The sequence below is a fragment of the Oncorhynchus keta genome, chromosome 7, assembly GCF_023373465.1.
Source record: "Oncorhynchus keta strain PuntledgeMale-10-30-2019 chromosome 7, Oket_V2, whole genome shotgun sequence".
In the NCBI taxonomy this organism is placed as follows: domain Eukaryota; kingdom Metazoa; phylum Chordata; class Actinopteri; order Salmoniformes; family Salmonidae; genus Oncorhynchus; species Oncorhynchus keta.
Window position 1 is genome coordinate 55644687 of NC_068427.1, and position 15000 is coordinate 55659686.

Below are 15000 nucleotides of genomic sequence, written 5' to 3' on the forward strand. Positions count from 1 at the left end.
TGATGAGTCTGTCCCTTTAAGGCTTGGTGGCCATGATGACCCACTAACTGGCCCAGAGCCAGTGATGAGTCTGTCCCTTTAAGGCTTGGTGGCCATGATGACCCACTAACTGGCCCAGAGCCAGAGATGAGTCTACCTCAACAGAGCTGCTCTGATCTCATCCCACTACTGTCTCACCATGTCACTGGAGACAGGAAGAGGAATTAAGAGGCTTTTAACCGGGTTTAGATCTGGCCATCCTCTTCTCTTCACTGCTATTGTTCTCTGTTGGAGTGCTACTGAGTGGGAATCAGTAGGGTTTAGGGTGAATGCTCCTCAGTGGGAATCAGTAGGGTTTAGGGTGATGAGTGCTACTGAGTGGGTTCAGAGAACCAGTGCTACTGAGTGGGAATCAGTAGGGATGACATGTTCTCAGTGCTACTGAGTGGGAACAGTAGGTTTAGGGTGAATGCTCCTCAGTGCTACTGAGTGGGAACATGTTCAGGGTGAATGCCACTGAGTGGGAATCAGTAGAGTTTAGGTGAATGCTCCTCATGCTTCAGTGGGAACCAGGTGAATGCTACTGAGTGGGAATCAGTAGGGTTTAGGGTGGATGCTACTGAGTGGGAACATGTTCAGGGTTTAGGGTGAACCAGGCTACTGAGTGGGAATCAGTAGGGTTTAGGGTGAATGTTCTTCAGTGACATGGGTCAGTAGGGTTTAGGTGAATGCTCCCAGTGCTGTAGCTGAGTGGGAATCAGTAGGGTTTAGGGTGAACAGTGTAGCTCAGAGGGTGAACCAGTGCTGTTCAGTAGAGTTTAGGGGATGCTCCTCAGTGCATGTTCAGTAGGGTTTAGGATGAATGCTCCTCAGTGTTATGGGAACAGTAGGGTTTTGATGTAGGGTTTCCTCATCAGTGCTACTGAGTGGGAATCAGTAGGGTTTAGGGTGAATGCTCATCAGTGCTACCAGTAGGGTTTAGGGTGAATGCCTCAGTGCTACTGAGTGGGAATCAGTAGAGTTTAGGGTGAATGCCTCAGTGCTACTGAGTGGGAATCAGTAGGGTTTAGGGTGAATGCTCCTGTGAGTGCTACTGGTGGGAATCAGTAGGGTTTAGGGTGAATGCTCCAGAGCCAGTGATGAGTCTGTCCTGAGTGGGAATCAGTAGGGTTTAGGGTGAGTGCTCCTCAGTGCTTGGTGGCCATGATGCTCCTCAGTGCTACTGAGTGGGAACTGGCCCAGAGCCAGTGATGAGTGGGAATCTGTCATCAGTGCTACTGAGTGGGCAGTAGGGTTTGGTGGCTACTGATGGGAATCAGTAGGGTTTACTGGCCCAGAGCCAGTAGGGAGGTGAAGTCTCAGTGCCTGAGTGGGAATCAGTAGGGTTTAGGGTGAATGCTCCTCAGTGGCCCAGCGACTGAGTGGGAATCAGTAGAGTTTAGGGTGAATGCTCCTCAGTGCTGTAGCTGAGTGGGAATCAGTAGGGTTTAGGGTGAGTGCTCCTCAGTGAGTGTGGGAATCAGTAGGGTTTAGGTGAATGCTCATCAGTGCTACTGAGTGGGAATCAGTAGGGTTTAGGGTGGATGCTCCTCAGTGCTACTGAGTGGGAATCAGTAGGGTTTAGGGTGAATGCTCCTCAGTGCACTGAGTGGGAACAGTAGGGTTTAGGTGAATGCTCCTCAGTGCTAGCTGAGTGGGAATCAGTAGGGTTTAGTGAAGTGCTCCAGTAGAGTTTAGGGTGAATGCTCCTCAGTGCTACTGAGTGGGAATCAGTAGGGTTTAGGGTGAATGCTCCTCAGTGCTACTGAGTGGGAATCAGTAGGGTTTAGGGTGAATGCTCATCAGTGCTACTGAGTGGGAATCAGTAGGTTTAGGTGAATGCTCCTCAGTGCTAGTGGGAATCAGTAGGGTTTAGGGTGAATGCTCATCAGTGCTACTGAGTGGGAATCAGTAGGGTTTAGGGTGAATGCTCCTCAGTGCTACTGAGTGGGAATCAGTAGGGTTTAGGGTGAATGCTCCTCAGTGCTAGCTGAGTGGGAATCAGTAGGGTTTAGGGTGAATGCTCCTCAGTGCTACTGAGTGGGAATCAGTAGGGTTTAGGGTGAATGCTCCTCAGTGCTACTGAGTGGGAATCAGTAGGGTTTAGGGTGAATGCTCCTCAGTGCTACTGAGTGGGAATCAGTAGGGTTTAGGGTGAATGCTCTTCAGTGCTACTGAGTGGGAATCAGTAGGGTTTAGGGTGAATGCTCCTCAGTGCTGTAGCTGAGTGGGAATCAGTAGGGTTTAGGGTGAATGCTCCTCAGTGCTACTGGGAATCAGTGGGAATCAGTGGGAATCAGTAGGTTTAGGGTGAATGCTCCTCAGTGCTACTGAGTGGGAATCAGTAGGGTTTAGGGTGAATGCTCCTCAGTGCTACTGAGTGGGAATCAGTAGGGTTTAGGGTGAATGCTCCTCAGTGAGTGGGAATCAGTAGAGTTTAGGGTGAATGCTCTCAGTGCTCAGTGGGAATCAGTAGGGTTTGTATGCTACTGAGTGGGAATCAGTAGGGTTTAGGGTGAATGCTCCTCAGTGCTACTGAGTGAATCAGTAGGGTTTAGGGTGAATGCTCCTCAGTGCTACTGAGTGGGAATCAGTAGGGTTTGAATGGTGAATGAATCAGTAGAGTTTAGGGTGAATGCTCTCAGTGCTGTAGCTGAGTGGGAATCAGTAGGGTTTAGGGTGAATGCTCCTCAGTGCTACTGAGTGGGAATCAGTAGAGTTTAGGTGAATGCTCCTCAGTGCTACTGAGTGGGAATCAGTAGGGTTTAGGTGAATGCTCCTCAGTGCTACTGAGTGGGAATCAGTAGGGTTTAGGGTGAATGCTCTCTCAGTGCTACTGAGTGGGAATCAGTAGGGTTTAGGGTGAATGCTCCTCAGTGCTACTGAGTGGGAATCAGTAGGGTTTAGGGTGGCTCATCAGTGCTACTTTAGGGGGTGAATGCTCCTCAGTGCTACTGAGTGGGAATCAGTAGGGTTTAGGTGAATGCTCCTCAGTGCTACTGAGTGGGAATCAGTAGGGTTTAGGGTGAATGCTCCTCAGTGCGACTGAGTGGGAATCAGTAGAGTTTAGGGTGAATGCTCCTCAGTGCTGTAGCTGAGTGGGAATCAGTAGGGTTTAGGTGGTGAGTGCTACTTAGGGTGAATGCTACTGAGTGGGAATCAGTAGGGTTTAGGTGAATGCTCCTCAGTGCTACTGAGTGGGAATCAGTAGGGTTTAGGGTGAATGCTCCTCAGTGCTACTGAGTGGGAATCAGTAGGGTTTAGGGTGAATGCTCCTCAGTGCTGTACTGAGTGGGAATCAGTAGGGTTTAGGGTGAATGCTCCTCAGTGCTACTGAGTGGGAATCAGTAGGTTTAGGGTGAATGCTCCTCAGTGCTACAGTGGGAATCAGTAGGGTTTAGGTGAATGCTCAGTGCTACTGAGTGGGAATCAGTAGGGTTTAGGGTGAATGCTCCTCAGTGCTACTGAGTGGGAATCAGTAGGGTTTAGGGTGAATGCTCCTCAGTGCTGTAGCTGAGTGGGAATCAGTAGGGTTTAGGGTGAATGCTCCTCAGTGCTACTGAGTGGGAATCAGTAGGGTTTAGGGTGAATGCTCCTCAGTGCTGTAGCTGAGTGGGAATCAGTAGGGTTTAGGGTGAATGCTCATCAGTGCTACTGAGTGGGAATCAGTAGGGTTTAGGGTGAATGCTCCTCAGTGCTGTAGCTGAGTGGGAATCAGTAGGGTTTAGGGTGAATGCTCCTCAGTGCTGTAGCTGAGTGGGAATCAGTAGGGTTTAGGGTGAATGCTCCTCAGTGCTACTGAGTGGGAATCAGTAGGGTTTAGGGTGAATGCTCTCAGTGCTGTAGCTGAGTGGGAATCAGTATGCTCCTCAGTTTAGGGTGAGTTTAGGGTGAATGCTCCTCAGTGCTGTAGCTGAGTGGGAATCAGTAGGGTTTAGGGTGAATGCTCCTCAGTGCTACTGAGTGGGAATCAGTAGAGTTTAGGGTGAATGCTCCTCAGTGCTACTGAGTGGGAATCAGTAGGGTTTAGGGTGAATGCTCAGTGCTCAGTGCTACTGAGTGGGAATCAGTAGAGTTTAGGGTGAATGCTCCTCAGCTACTGAGTGGGCAGTAGGATTTAGGGTGAATGCTACTGAGTGGGAATCAGTAGGGTTTAGGGTGAATGCTCCTCAGTGCTACAGTAGAATCAGTAGGGTTTAGGGTGAATGCTCCTCAGTGCTACTGAGTGGGAATCAGTAGGTTTAGGGTGAATGCTCATCAGTGCAGTAGGGTTTAGGGTGAATGCTCCTCAGTGCTACTGAGTGGGAATCAGTAGGGTTTAGGGTGAATGCTCCTCAGTGCTACTGAGTGGGAATCAGTAGGGTTTAGGGTGAATGCTCCTCAGTGCTACTGAGTGGGAATCAGTAGGGTTTAGGGTGAATGCTCCTCAGTGCTACTGAGTGGGAATCAGTAGGGTTTAGGGTGAATGCTCCTCAGTGCTACTGAGTGCGAATCAGTAGAGTTTAGGGTGAATGCTACTCAGAATGCTACTGAGTGGGAATCAGTAGAGTTTAGGGTGAATGCTCCTCAGTGCTACTGAGTGGGAATCAGTAGGGTTTAGGGTGAATGCTCCTCAGTGCTACTGAGTGGGAATCAGTAGGGTTTAGGGTGAATGCTCCTCAGTGCTACTGAGTGGGAATCAGTAGGGTTTAGGGTGAATGCTCATCAGTGCTACTGAGTGGGAATCAGTAGGGTTTAGGGTGAATGCTCCTCAGTGCTACTGAGTGGGAATCAGAATGCTCCTCAGTGCTACTGAGTTTAGAGTTTAGGGTGAATGCTCCTCAGTGCTACTGAGTGGGAATCAGTAGGGTTTAGGGTGAATGCTCCTCAGTGCTACTGAGTGGGAATCAGTAGGGTTTAGGGTGAATGCTCCTCAGTGCTACTGAGTGGGAATCAGTAGGGTTTAGGGTGAATGCTCATACTGAGTGGGAATCAGTAGGGTTTAGGGTGAATGCTCCTCAGCTCCTGAGTGGGAATCAGTAGGGTTTAGGGTGAATGCTCCTCAGTGCTACTGAGTGGGAATCAGTAGAGTTTAGGGTGAATGCTCAGTGCTCAGTGCAGTAGAGTTTAGGGTGAATGCTCCTCAGTGCTGTAGCTGAGTGGGAATCAGTAGGGTTTAGGGTGAATGCTCCTCAGTGCTGTAGCTGAGTGGGAATCAGTAGAGTTTAGGGTGAATGCTCCTCAGTGCTACTGAGTGGGAATCAGTAGGGTTTAGGGTGAATGCTCCTCAGTGCTACTGAGTGGGAATCAGTAGGGTTTAGGGTGAATGCTCCTCAGTGCTACTGAGTGGGAATCAGTAGGGTTTAGGGTGAATGCTCCTCAGTGCTACTGAGTGGGAATCAGTAGGGTTTAGGGTGAATGCTACTGAGTGGGAATCAGTAGAGTTTAGGGTGAATGCTCCTCAGTGCTACTGAGTGGGAATCAGTAGGGTTTAGGGTGAATGCTACGGAGTGGGAATCAGTAGGTTTAGGGTGAATGCTACGGAGTGGGAATCAGTAGGGTTTAGGTGAATGCTCCTCAGTGCTACTGAGTGGGAATCAGTAGGGTTTAGGGTGAATGCTCCTCAGTGCTACTGAGTGGGAATCAGTAGGGTTTAGGGTGAATGCTCCTCAGTGCTACTGAGTGGGAATCAGTAGGGTTTAGGGTGAATGCTCCTCAGTGCTACTGAGTGGGAATCAGTAGAGTTTAGGGTGAATGCTCCTCAGTGCTACTGAGTGGGAATCAGTAGGGTTTAGGGTGAATGCTCCTCAGTGCTACTGAGTGGGAATCAGTAGAGTTTAGGGTGAATGCTCATCAGTGCCTAAAGCTTGAAACTGTTGAAACTTAGTCAGGGTTTGGAATCTGATCCGTCTGTTTCAGTCCATCTCATCTGTCTGTGTTTCAGTCCATCTCATCTGTCTGTCTGTGTTTCAGTCCATCTCATCTGTCTGTCTGTGTTTCAGTCCTTCTCATCTGTGTGTGTTTTCAGTCCTTCTCATCTGTGTGTGTGTTTCAGTCCATCTCATCTGTCTGTGTGTTTCAGTCCATCTCATCTGTCTGTGTGTTTTCAGTCCATCTCATCTGTCCGTCTGTGTTTCAGTCCATCTCATCTGTCTGTGTTTGTCCATCTCATCTGTCAGTCAGTCCATCTCATCTGTCTGTGTGTTTCAGTCCATCTCATCTGTCTGTGTTTTCAGTCCATCTCATCTGTGTGTTTCAGTCCATCTCATCTGTCTGTGTGTTTCAGTCCATCTCATCTCATCTGTCTGTGTGTTTCAGTCCATCTCATCTGTGTGTCCATCTGTGTGTTTCAGTCCATCTCATCTGTGTGTCCATCTGTGTGTTTCAGTCCATCTCATCTGTCTGTGTGTTTCAGTCCATCTCATCTGTCTGTGTGTTTTCCATCTCATCTGTCTGTGTTTCATGGTGTCCATCTCATCTGTCTGTCTGTGTTTCAGTCCATCTCATCTGTGTGTGTTTCAGTCCATCTCATCTGTCTGTGTGTTTCAGTCCATCTCATCTGTCTGTGTTTCAGTCCATCTCATCTGTCTGTGTGTTTCAGTCCATCTCATCTGTCCATCTCATCTGTCTGTGTTTCAGTCCATCTCATCTGTCTGTGTTTCAGTCCATCTCATCTGTGTGTTTCAGTCCATCTCATCTGTCTGTGTGTTTCAGTCCATCTCATCTGTCTGTCTGTGTTTCAGTCCATCTCATCTGTCTGTGTTTGTCCATCTCATCTGTGTGTTTCAGTCCATCTCATCTGTGTCTGTCTGTGTTTCAGTCCATCTCATCTGTGTGTTTCAGTCCATCTCATCTGTCTGTGTTTCAGTCCATCTCATCTGTCTGTGTTTCAGTCCATCTCATCTGTCTGTGTTTCAGTCCATCTCATCTGTGTGTTTCAGTCCATCTCATCTGTCTGTGTTTCAGTCCATCTCATCTGTCTGTGTGTTTCAGTCCATCTCATCTGTCTGTGTTTCAGTCCATCTCATCTGTCTGTGTGTTTCAGTCCATCTCATCTGTCTGTGTTTCAGTCCATCTCATCTGTGTGTTTGTCCATCTCATCTGTCTGTGTTTCAGTCCATCTCATCTGTCCATCTCATCTGTGTGTTTCAGTCCATCTCATCTGTGTTTGTCCATCTCATCTGTCTGTTTCAGTCCATCTCAGTGTGTTTCAGTCCATCTCATCTGTCAGTCCATCTCCATCTCATCTGTCTGTGTTTCAGTCCATCTCATCTGTCTGTGTGTGTTTCAGTCCATCTCATCTGTCTGTGTGTTTCAGTCCATCTCATCTGTCTGTGTGTTTTCAGTCCATCTCATCTGTCCGTCTGTGTTTCAGTCCATCTCATCTGTCTGTGTGTTTCAGTCCATCTCATCTGTCTGTGTGTTTTCAGTCCATCTCATCTCCATCTCTGTGTGTGTGTTTCAGTCCATCTCATCTGTCTCAGTCCATCTCATCTGTCTGTGTTTCAGTCCATCTCATCTGTCTGTGTTTCAGTCCATCTCATCTGTCTGTGTTTCAGTCCATCTCATCTGTCTGTGTGTTTCAGTCCATCTCATCTGTCTGTGTTTCAGTCCATCTCATCTGTCTGTGTTTCAGTCCATCTCATCTGTCTGTGTTTCAGTCCATCTCATCTGTCTGTGTTTCAGTCCATCTCATCTGTCTGTGTTTCAGTCCATCTCATCTGTCTGTGTGTTTCAGTCCATCTCATCTGTCTGTGTGTTTCAGTCCATCTCATCTGTCTGTGTGTTTCAGTCCATCTCATCTGTCTGTGTGTTTTCAGTCCATCTCATCTGTCTGTGTGTGTTTCAGTCCATCTCATCTGTCTGTGTGTGTTTTCAGGCCATCTCATCTGTCTGTGTGTGTTTCAGGCCATCTCCTCTGTGTGTGTTTCAGGCCAGCCCCTGGACTCCCGTCGTCTGAGCACCCTGCCGTGCCCCTGCCCCCCAGACGTTGACTCCCTCTTGGACAAAGCCATGGTCAAGGTCCGGCAGCGCTCCCGAGGTGCCCTGGCTCCGGTGGCCTGTGTTCAGGCTCTGATGGCGGCTGCCTCCCTACCTTACACCCAGGGTATGGAGAAGGAGAGGGACCTGCTGACCACCCTGTTCAACAGCGGCCAGGCCCGAGCTCTGCAGTATGCCTTCTTCTCCCAGAGGGTGGTGGGGAAGTGGAGTCTGCCTAGTGGGGCGAGCTGGGACAACAGCGCTGCCAGAACCATCAGCAAAGCTGCTGTTATTGGTGAGAGGGGTAACCTCTATTTCACTGAAGTCTACTCTTAAATCCAGGGTTTCGAGACTAAAGGTTTGTTATGGATGAACACTTCTCCCTCTCTGTCCTTAGTTTGAAGATGTAATCAGGATACAGGTGTTTTATACAACAGCCTTCTTCTTTGTGTTCTCTGTTCGACTCCCTCCTCATTATTTTGCAATCAATCGCCACAAATTTTTCTCCACCTACTTGGCTATCATACTCTGCTTCCACCGGGCATTCCACTGATTTCAAACTCAGTCCTCCAGGAAGTTGAAAACATTAGCAACACTTGTGCAGTTCTTCGTGATATCTTTCAAAATATCCGGGTTTATAAATGATTACCTACTACATACTGAGCAGCTCATGTTATAGACAGAAGTGTGCTACATGGCAGACCAATCCAAACTCATCTCTCTGCATGTTCAGCCCATCCATTATCTCAGCCAATCATGGCTAGCGGAAAGGTTCCTGCCTTTTTCTGTGGCTAAACCAGCTATGCTCGTAATTGAAAACTTGTATTCGTGTTTACAGATGGCAGTCAAGTCTGTTATTAAGCCACATGAGGGTTCACATGTTCCAGAACGCATTTCTGCCAAAAATAGCATTTTGATATAAAAACACATGTTTTACATTGAAATTCCTCTCCTGTAAAGTACTGACATGTGACACATCCTGAAACAAGTCAGTAATGTGTTGTATTGGAGAGTGGTACTCAGTAATGTGTTATATTGGAGAGTGGTACTCAGTAACGTGTTGTATTGGAGAGTGGTACTCAGTAATGTGTTGTATTGGAGAGTGGTACTCGGTAATGTGTTGTATTGGAGAGTGGTACTCAGTAATGTGTTGTATTGGAGAGTGGTACTCAGTAATGTGTTGTATTGGAGAGTGGTACTCAGTAATGTGTTGTATTGGAGAGTGGTACTCAGTAATGGGTTGTATTGAGAGTGGTACTCAGTAATGTATTGTATTGAGAGTGGTACTCAGTAATGTATTGTATTGAGAGTGGTACTCAGTAATGTGTTGTATTGGAGAGTGGTACTCAGTAATGTGTTGTATTGGAGAGTGGTACTCAGTAATGTGTTGTATTGGAGAGAGGTACTCAGTAATGTGTTGTATTGGAGAGTGGTACTCAGTAATGTGTTGTATTGGAGAGTGGTACTCAGTAATGTGTTGTATTGGAGAGTGGTACTCAGTAATGTATTGTATTGAGAGTGGTACTCAGTAATGTGTTGTGTTGGAGAGTGGTACTCAGTAATGTGTTGTGTTGGAGAGTGGTACTCAGTAATGTGTTGTATTGGAGAGTGGTACTCAGTAATGTGTTGTATTGGAGAGTGGTACTCAGTAATGTGTTGTATTGGAGAGTGGTACTCAGTATGTGTTGTATGTGTTGTATTGGAGAGTGGTACTCAGTAATGTGTTGTATTGGAGAGTGGTACTCAGTAATGTGTTGTATTGGAGAGTGGTACTCAGTAATGTGTTGTATTGAGAGTGGTACTCAGTAATGTGTTGTATTGGAGAGTGGTACTCAGTAATGTGTTGTATTGGAGAGTGGTACTCAGTAATGTGTTGTATTGGAGAGTGGTACTCAGTAATGTGTTGTATTGAGAGTGGTACTCAGTAATGTGTTGTATTGGAGAGTGGTACTCAGTAATGTGTTGTATTGGAGAGTGGTACTCAGTAATGTGTTGTATTGGAGAGTGGTACTCAGTAATGTGTTGTATTGGAGAGTGGTACTCAGTAATGTGTTGTATTGGAGAGTGGTACTCAGTAATGTGTTGTATTGGAGAGTGGTTGTATTGTTGTAGAGTGGTACTCAGTAATGTGTTGTATTGGAGAGTGGTACTCAGTAATGTGTTGTATTGGAGAGTGGTACTCAGTAATGTGTTGTATTGGAGAGTGGTACTCAGTAATGTGTTGTATTGGAGAGTGGTACTCAGTAATGTGTTGTATTGGAGAGTGGTACTCAGTAATGTGTTGTATTGGAGAGTGGTACTCAGTAATGTGTTGTGTTGGAGAGTGGTACTCAGTAATGTGTTGTATTGAGAGTGGTACTCAGTAATATGTTGTATTGGAGAGTGGTACTCAGTAATGTGTTGTATTGAGAGTGGTACTCAGTAATGTGTTGTATTGGAGAGTGGTACTCAGTAATGTGTTGTATTGGAGAGTGGTACTCAGTAATGTGTTGTATTGGAGAGTGGTACTCAGTAATGTGTTGTATTGGAGAGTGGTACTCAGTAATGTGTTGTATTGAGAGTGGTACTCAGTAATGTGTTGTGTTGGAGAGTGGTACTCAGTAATGTGTTGTATTGGAGAGTGGTACTCAGTAATGTGTTGTAGTGGAGAGTGGTACTCAGTAATGTGTTGTATTGGAGAGAGGTACTCAGTAATGTATTGTAGTGAGAGTGGTACTCAGTAATGTGTTGTATTGAGAGTGGTACTCAGTAATGTGTTGTATTGGAGAGTGGTACTCAGTAATGTGTTGTATTGGAGAGTGGTACTCAGTAATGTGTTGTATTGGAGAGTGGTACTCAGTAATGTGTTGTATTGAGAGTGGTACTCAGTAATGTGTTGTATTGGAGAGTGGTACTCAGTAATGTGTTGTATTGGAGAGTGGTACTCAGTAATGTGTTGTATTGGAGAGTGGTACTCAGTAATGTGTTGTGTTGGAGAGTGGTACTCAGTAATGTGTTGTGTTGGAGAGTGGTACTCAGTAATGTGTTGTATTGAGAGTGGTACTCAGTAATGTGTTGTATTGGAGAGTGGTACTCAGTAATGTGTTGTATTGAGAGTGGTACTCAGTAATGTGTTGTATTGGAGAGTGGTACTCAGTAATGTGTTGTATTGGAGAGTGGTACTCAGTAATGTGTTGTATTGGAGAGTGGTACTCAGTAATGTGTTGTATTGGAGAGTGGTACTCAGTAATGTGTTGTATTGGAGAGTGGTACTCAGTAATGTGTTGTATTGGAGAGTGGTACTCAGTAATGTGTTGTGTTGGAGAGTGGTACTCAGTAATGTGTTGTATTGGAGAGTGGTACTCAGTAATGTGTTGTATTGTATATGTCCTTGTTGTTGATCCTTCCTCAGTTTTCTATCACAGCCATTAAACTCTGTCATTAGGTTAGTATTGTGGAGTAACTATCATGTTGTTGATCCATCCTCAGTTTCCTCCCATCACAGTCATTAAACTCTGTCATTAGGTTGGTATTGTGGAGTAACTATCATGTTGTTGATCCATCCTCAGTTTCCTCCCATCACAGCCATTAAACTCTGTCATTAGGTTGGTATTGTGGAGTAACTACCATGTTGTTCATCCATCCTCAGTTTCCTCCCATCACAGCCATTAAACTCTGTCATTAGGTTGGTATTGTGGAGTAACTATCATGTTGTTGATCCATCCTCAGTTTCCTCCCATCACAGTCATTAAACTCTGTCATTAGGTCGGTATTGTGGAGTAACTACCATGTTGTTCATCCATCCAGTTTCCTCCCATCACAGCCATTAAACTCTGTCATTAGGTTGGTATTGTGGAGTAACTATCATGTTGTTGATCCATCCTCAGTTTCCTCCCATCACAGTCATTAAACTCTGTCATTAGGTTGGTATTGTGGAGTAACTATCATGTTGTTGATCCATCCTCAGTTTCCTCCCATCACAGCCATTAAACTCTGTCATTAGGTTGGTATTGTGGAGTAACTACCATGTTGTTCATCCATCCTCAGTTTCCTCCCATCACAGCCATTAAACTCTGTCATTAGGTTGGTATTGTGGAGTAACTATCATGTTGTTGATCCATCCTCAGTTTCCTCCCATCACAGTCATTAAACTCTGTCATTAGGTTGGTATTGTGGAGTAACTACCATGTTGTTCATCCATCCTCAGTTTCCTCCCATCACAGCCATTAAACTCTGTCATTAGGTTGGTATTGTGGAGTAACTATCATGTTGTTAATCCATCCTCAGTTTCCTCCCATCACAGCCATTAAACTCTGTCATTAGGTTGGTATTGTGGAGTAACTACCATGTTGTTCATCCATCCTCAGTTTCCTCCCATCACAGCCATTAAACTCTGTAACTGTTTTAAAGTCACCATTGGCCTCATGGTGAAAATCCCTGAGTGGTTTCATTCCTCTCCTTCAACTGAGTTAGGAAGGACGCCTGTGTCTTTGTAGTGACTGGGTGTATTGATACACCATCCGAAATGTAATTAAAGCTGCACCATGCTCAAAGGGATATTCAAGGTCTGCCTTTCATTTTGTACCCATCTACCAATAGGTGCCCTTCTTTGTGAGTCATTGGAAAACCTCCCTGGTCTTTGTGGTTGAATCTGTGTTTGAAATTCCCTGCTGGACTGAGGGACCTTAAAGATAATTATATGTGTGGGGTACAGAGATGAGGTAGTCATTCAGAAATCATGTTAAACACTGTTATTACACACACAGTGAGTCCACTCATTATGTGCTCCTGAACTTGCCAAAACAAAGGGGTTGAATACTTACCTATTGACTCAAGACATTTCGGCTTAATTTGTTTGATTTCTTTGTAAACATTTCTAAAAACATAATTCCATCTTGACATTATGGGGTGTTGTGTGTAGGACAGTGATGACAAATCTCAATTTAAATCCAATTTAAATCCATTTTAAATTCAGACAAAATGTGGAAAACCTCAAGGGGCGTGAATACTTTGAAGGCTCTGTAAGTCCTCGTGTCCTCGGTGTTGTTTGTCTCCAGGTCTGGGTACCATGGGGCGTGGCATCGTTGTGGCACTGGCTCTGACGGGCATCTCTGTGGTTGCCGTGGAGACCCAAGAGAAGCAGCTGGCAGAGGCCAGTCAGGCGGTTCCGGCGATGCTGCAGAGAGAGGCGGGGCGGCGAGGCTTGGCCACACCCCCAGGGGTTATCTCCTTCAGCTCTAACTTGCAGGACGTTCGTGAGGTACAACTAGTTTTGTTTCTGCATTTTATAATGTTATGTAATTATCATGTATTGTAATTATCGTGTATTATAATTATCGTCTATTGTAATTATCGTGTATTGTAATTATACTATATATCGTGTATTTTAATTATATTGTGTATTGTAATTATATCATGTATTTTAAGGTACTAAAATAGTATATTGTGTTATCCTAGATGCATGTACTGTCTGTATATGTTAAATCGAACTCAATCAATCAGTCCATCTCATCTGTCTGTGTGTTTCAGTCCATCTCATCTGTCAATCAATCATCAATCAATCATTCAGGTGGAGTTGGTGATCGAGGCGGTGTTTGAGGACATGTCCCTGAAGCTGCAGGTGTTTAGGCATCTGACCTCTGTGTGTAGACCTGGGACCCTGCTCTGCTCCAACACCTCTGGCTTGGACATCGACCAGCTCGCTGCCGTCACCCAGAGCCCTGGCCTGGTGGTGGGGATGCACTTCTTTGCTCCGGCCCACGTCATGAAGCTGCTGGAGGTGGTGTATGGTCCGCGGTCATCTCCGGAGGCGGTCGCCACGGCAATGCAGCTGGGCAAGAGGATGGGGAAAGTCAGCGTCGCCGTGGGCAACTGTCCGGGGTTTGTGGGTAACCGGATGTTGAAGCCGTACCTGGAACAGGCCAACTTCCTGTTGGAGGAAGGAGCCACGCCCCAGCAGGTGGACGAGGCGCTGGAGGAGTTTGGCTTCCCCATGGGCGTGTTCCGGATGTCTGACCTATCAGGGCTGGATGTGGGCTGGAGGATCAGGAAGGAGGCGGGGCTTACAGGGCCAGGGGTGGAGTCAACCAGGACACGCCAGGGCCGACGGTACAGCCCGCTACCTGACCAGGTGTGCGAGGCAGGCCGGCTGGGCCAGAAGACGGGGAGGGGATGGTACCAGTATGACGGGCCTGGAGGCAGGGTGGCGCGGTCCGACCCCTGGGTGCACATCTTCCTGGAGGCTTACAGGTAAAGCTGTAATGATTTTAAATCTGTGTAACTGCTGATGTTAAAAAGGCTTTATAAAATAAATATGACTGACGAATTGACGGATGGCTTTATATTTACATGTTAGTCATTTAACAGACGCTGTTCTCCTGAGAGACTTACAGGAGCTATTAGGGTTAAGTGCCTTGCTCAAGGGCACATCAACATATTTTTTTCACCTAGTCAGCTCAGGGATTCGAATCGGCGACCTTTCGGGTACTGGCCGAACAATCTTAATTGCTAGGCTACCTGCCGGGTTGGTTGGTATGGATGGGTGGGTGGTATGGATGGATGGGTGGTTGGTATGGGTGGTTGGGTGGATGGATGGGTGGTTGGTTGGTATGGATGGGTGGTTGGTTGGTATGGATGGTTGGTATGGATGGATGGGTGGTTGGTATGGTTGGTTGGTATGGATGGTTGGTTGGTATGGATGGGTGGTTGGTTGGTATGGATGGATGGATGGGTGGTTGGTTGGTATGGATGGGTGGTTGGTATGGATGGATGGATGGATGGATGGATGGATGGATGGATGGATGGATGGATGGATGGGTGGGTGGGTGGTTGGTATGGATGGGTGGTTGGTTGGTTGGTATGGATGGGTGGTTGGTATGGATGGGTGGGTGGTTGGTATGGATGGATGGGTGGTTGGTATGGATGGATGGATGGATGGGTGGTTGGTTGGTATGGATGGGTGGTTGGTTGGTTGGTATGGATGGATGGGTGGTTGGTTGGTATGGATGGGTGGTTGGTATGGATGGATGGATGGATGGATGGATG

The 15000-nt window shown here is 46.5% G+C and overlaps 1 protein-coding gene and 1 long non-coding RNA gene across 3 annotated transcripts in view; both read left to right on the plus strand.

Annotated features, from left to right (window-relative positions):
* Nucleotides 1–15000, plus strand: part of ehhadh (enoyl-CoA, hydratase/3-hydroxyacyl CoA dehydrogenase) — a 35794-nt gene that overhangs the window by 17202 nt on the left and 3592 nt on the right. The window contains exons 7-9 of the mRNA XM_052523292.1: nt 7931–8272; nt 13014–13216; nt 13526–14205. Of these exons, the coding sequence (XP_052379252.1) occupies nt 7931–8272; nt 13014–13216; nt 13526–14205 (1225 nt within the window). The remainder of the gene's footprint in view (nt 1–7930; nt 8273–13013; nt 13217–13525; nt 14206–15000) is intronic.
* On the plus strand, nt 11077–13004 carry LOC127931260 (uncharacterized). 2 transcript variants are annotated; one of them, XR_008140558.1, is made up of 3 exons: nt 11077–11641; nt 11880–12039; nt 12120–13004. It is a non-coding gene; the product is annotated as an uncharacterized LOC127931260 (long non-coding RNA). The 2 variants fall into 2 exon arrangements; XR_008140557.1 differs by having other exon boundaries at nt 11960–12039.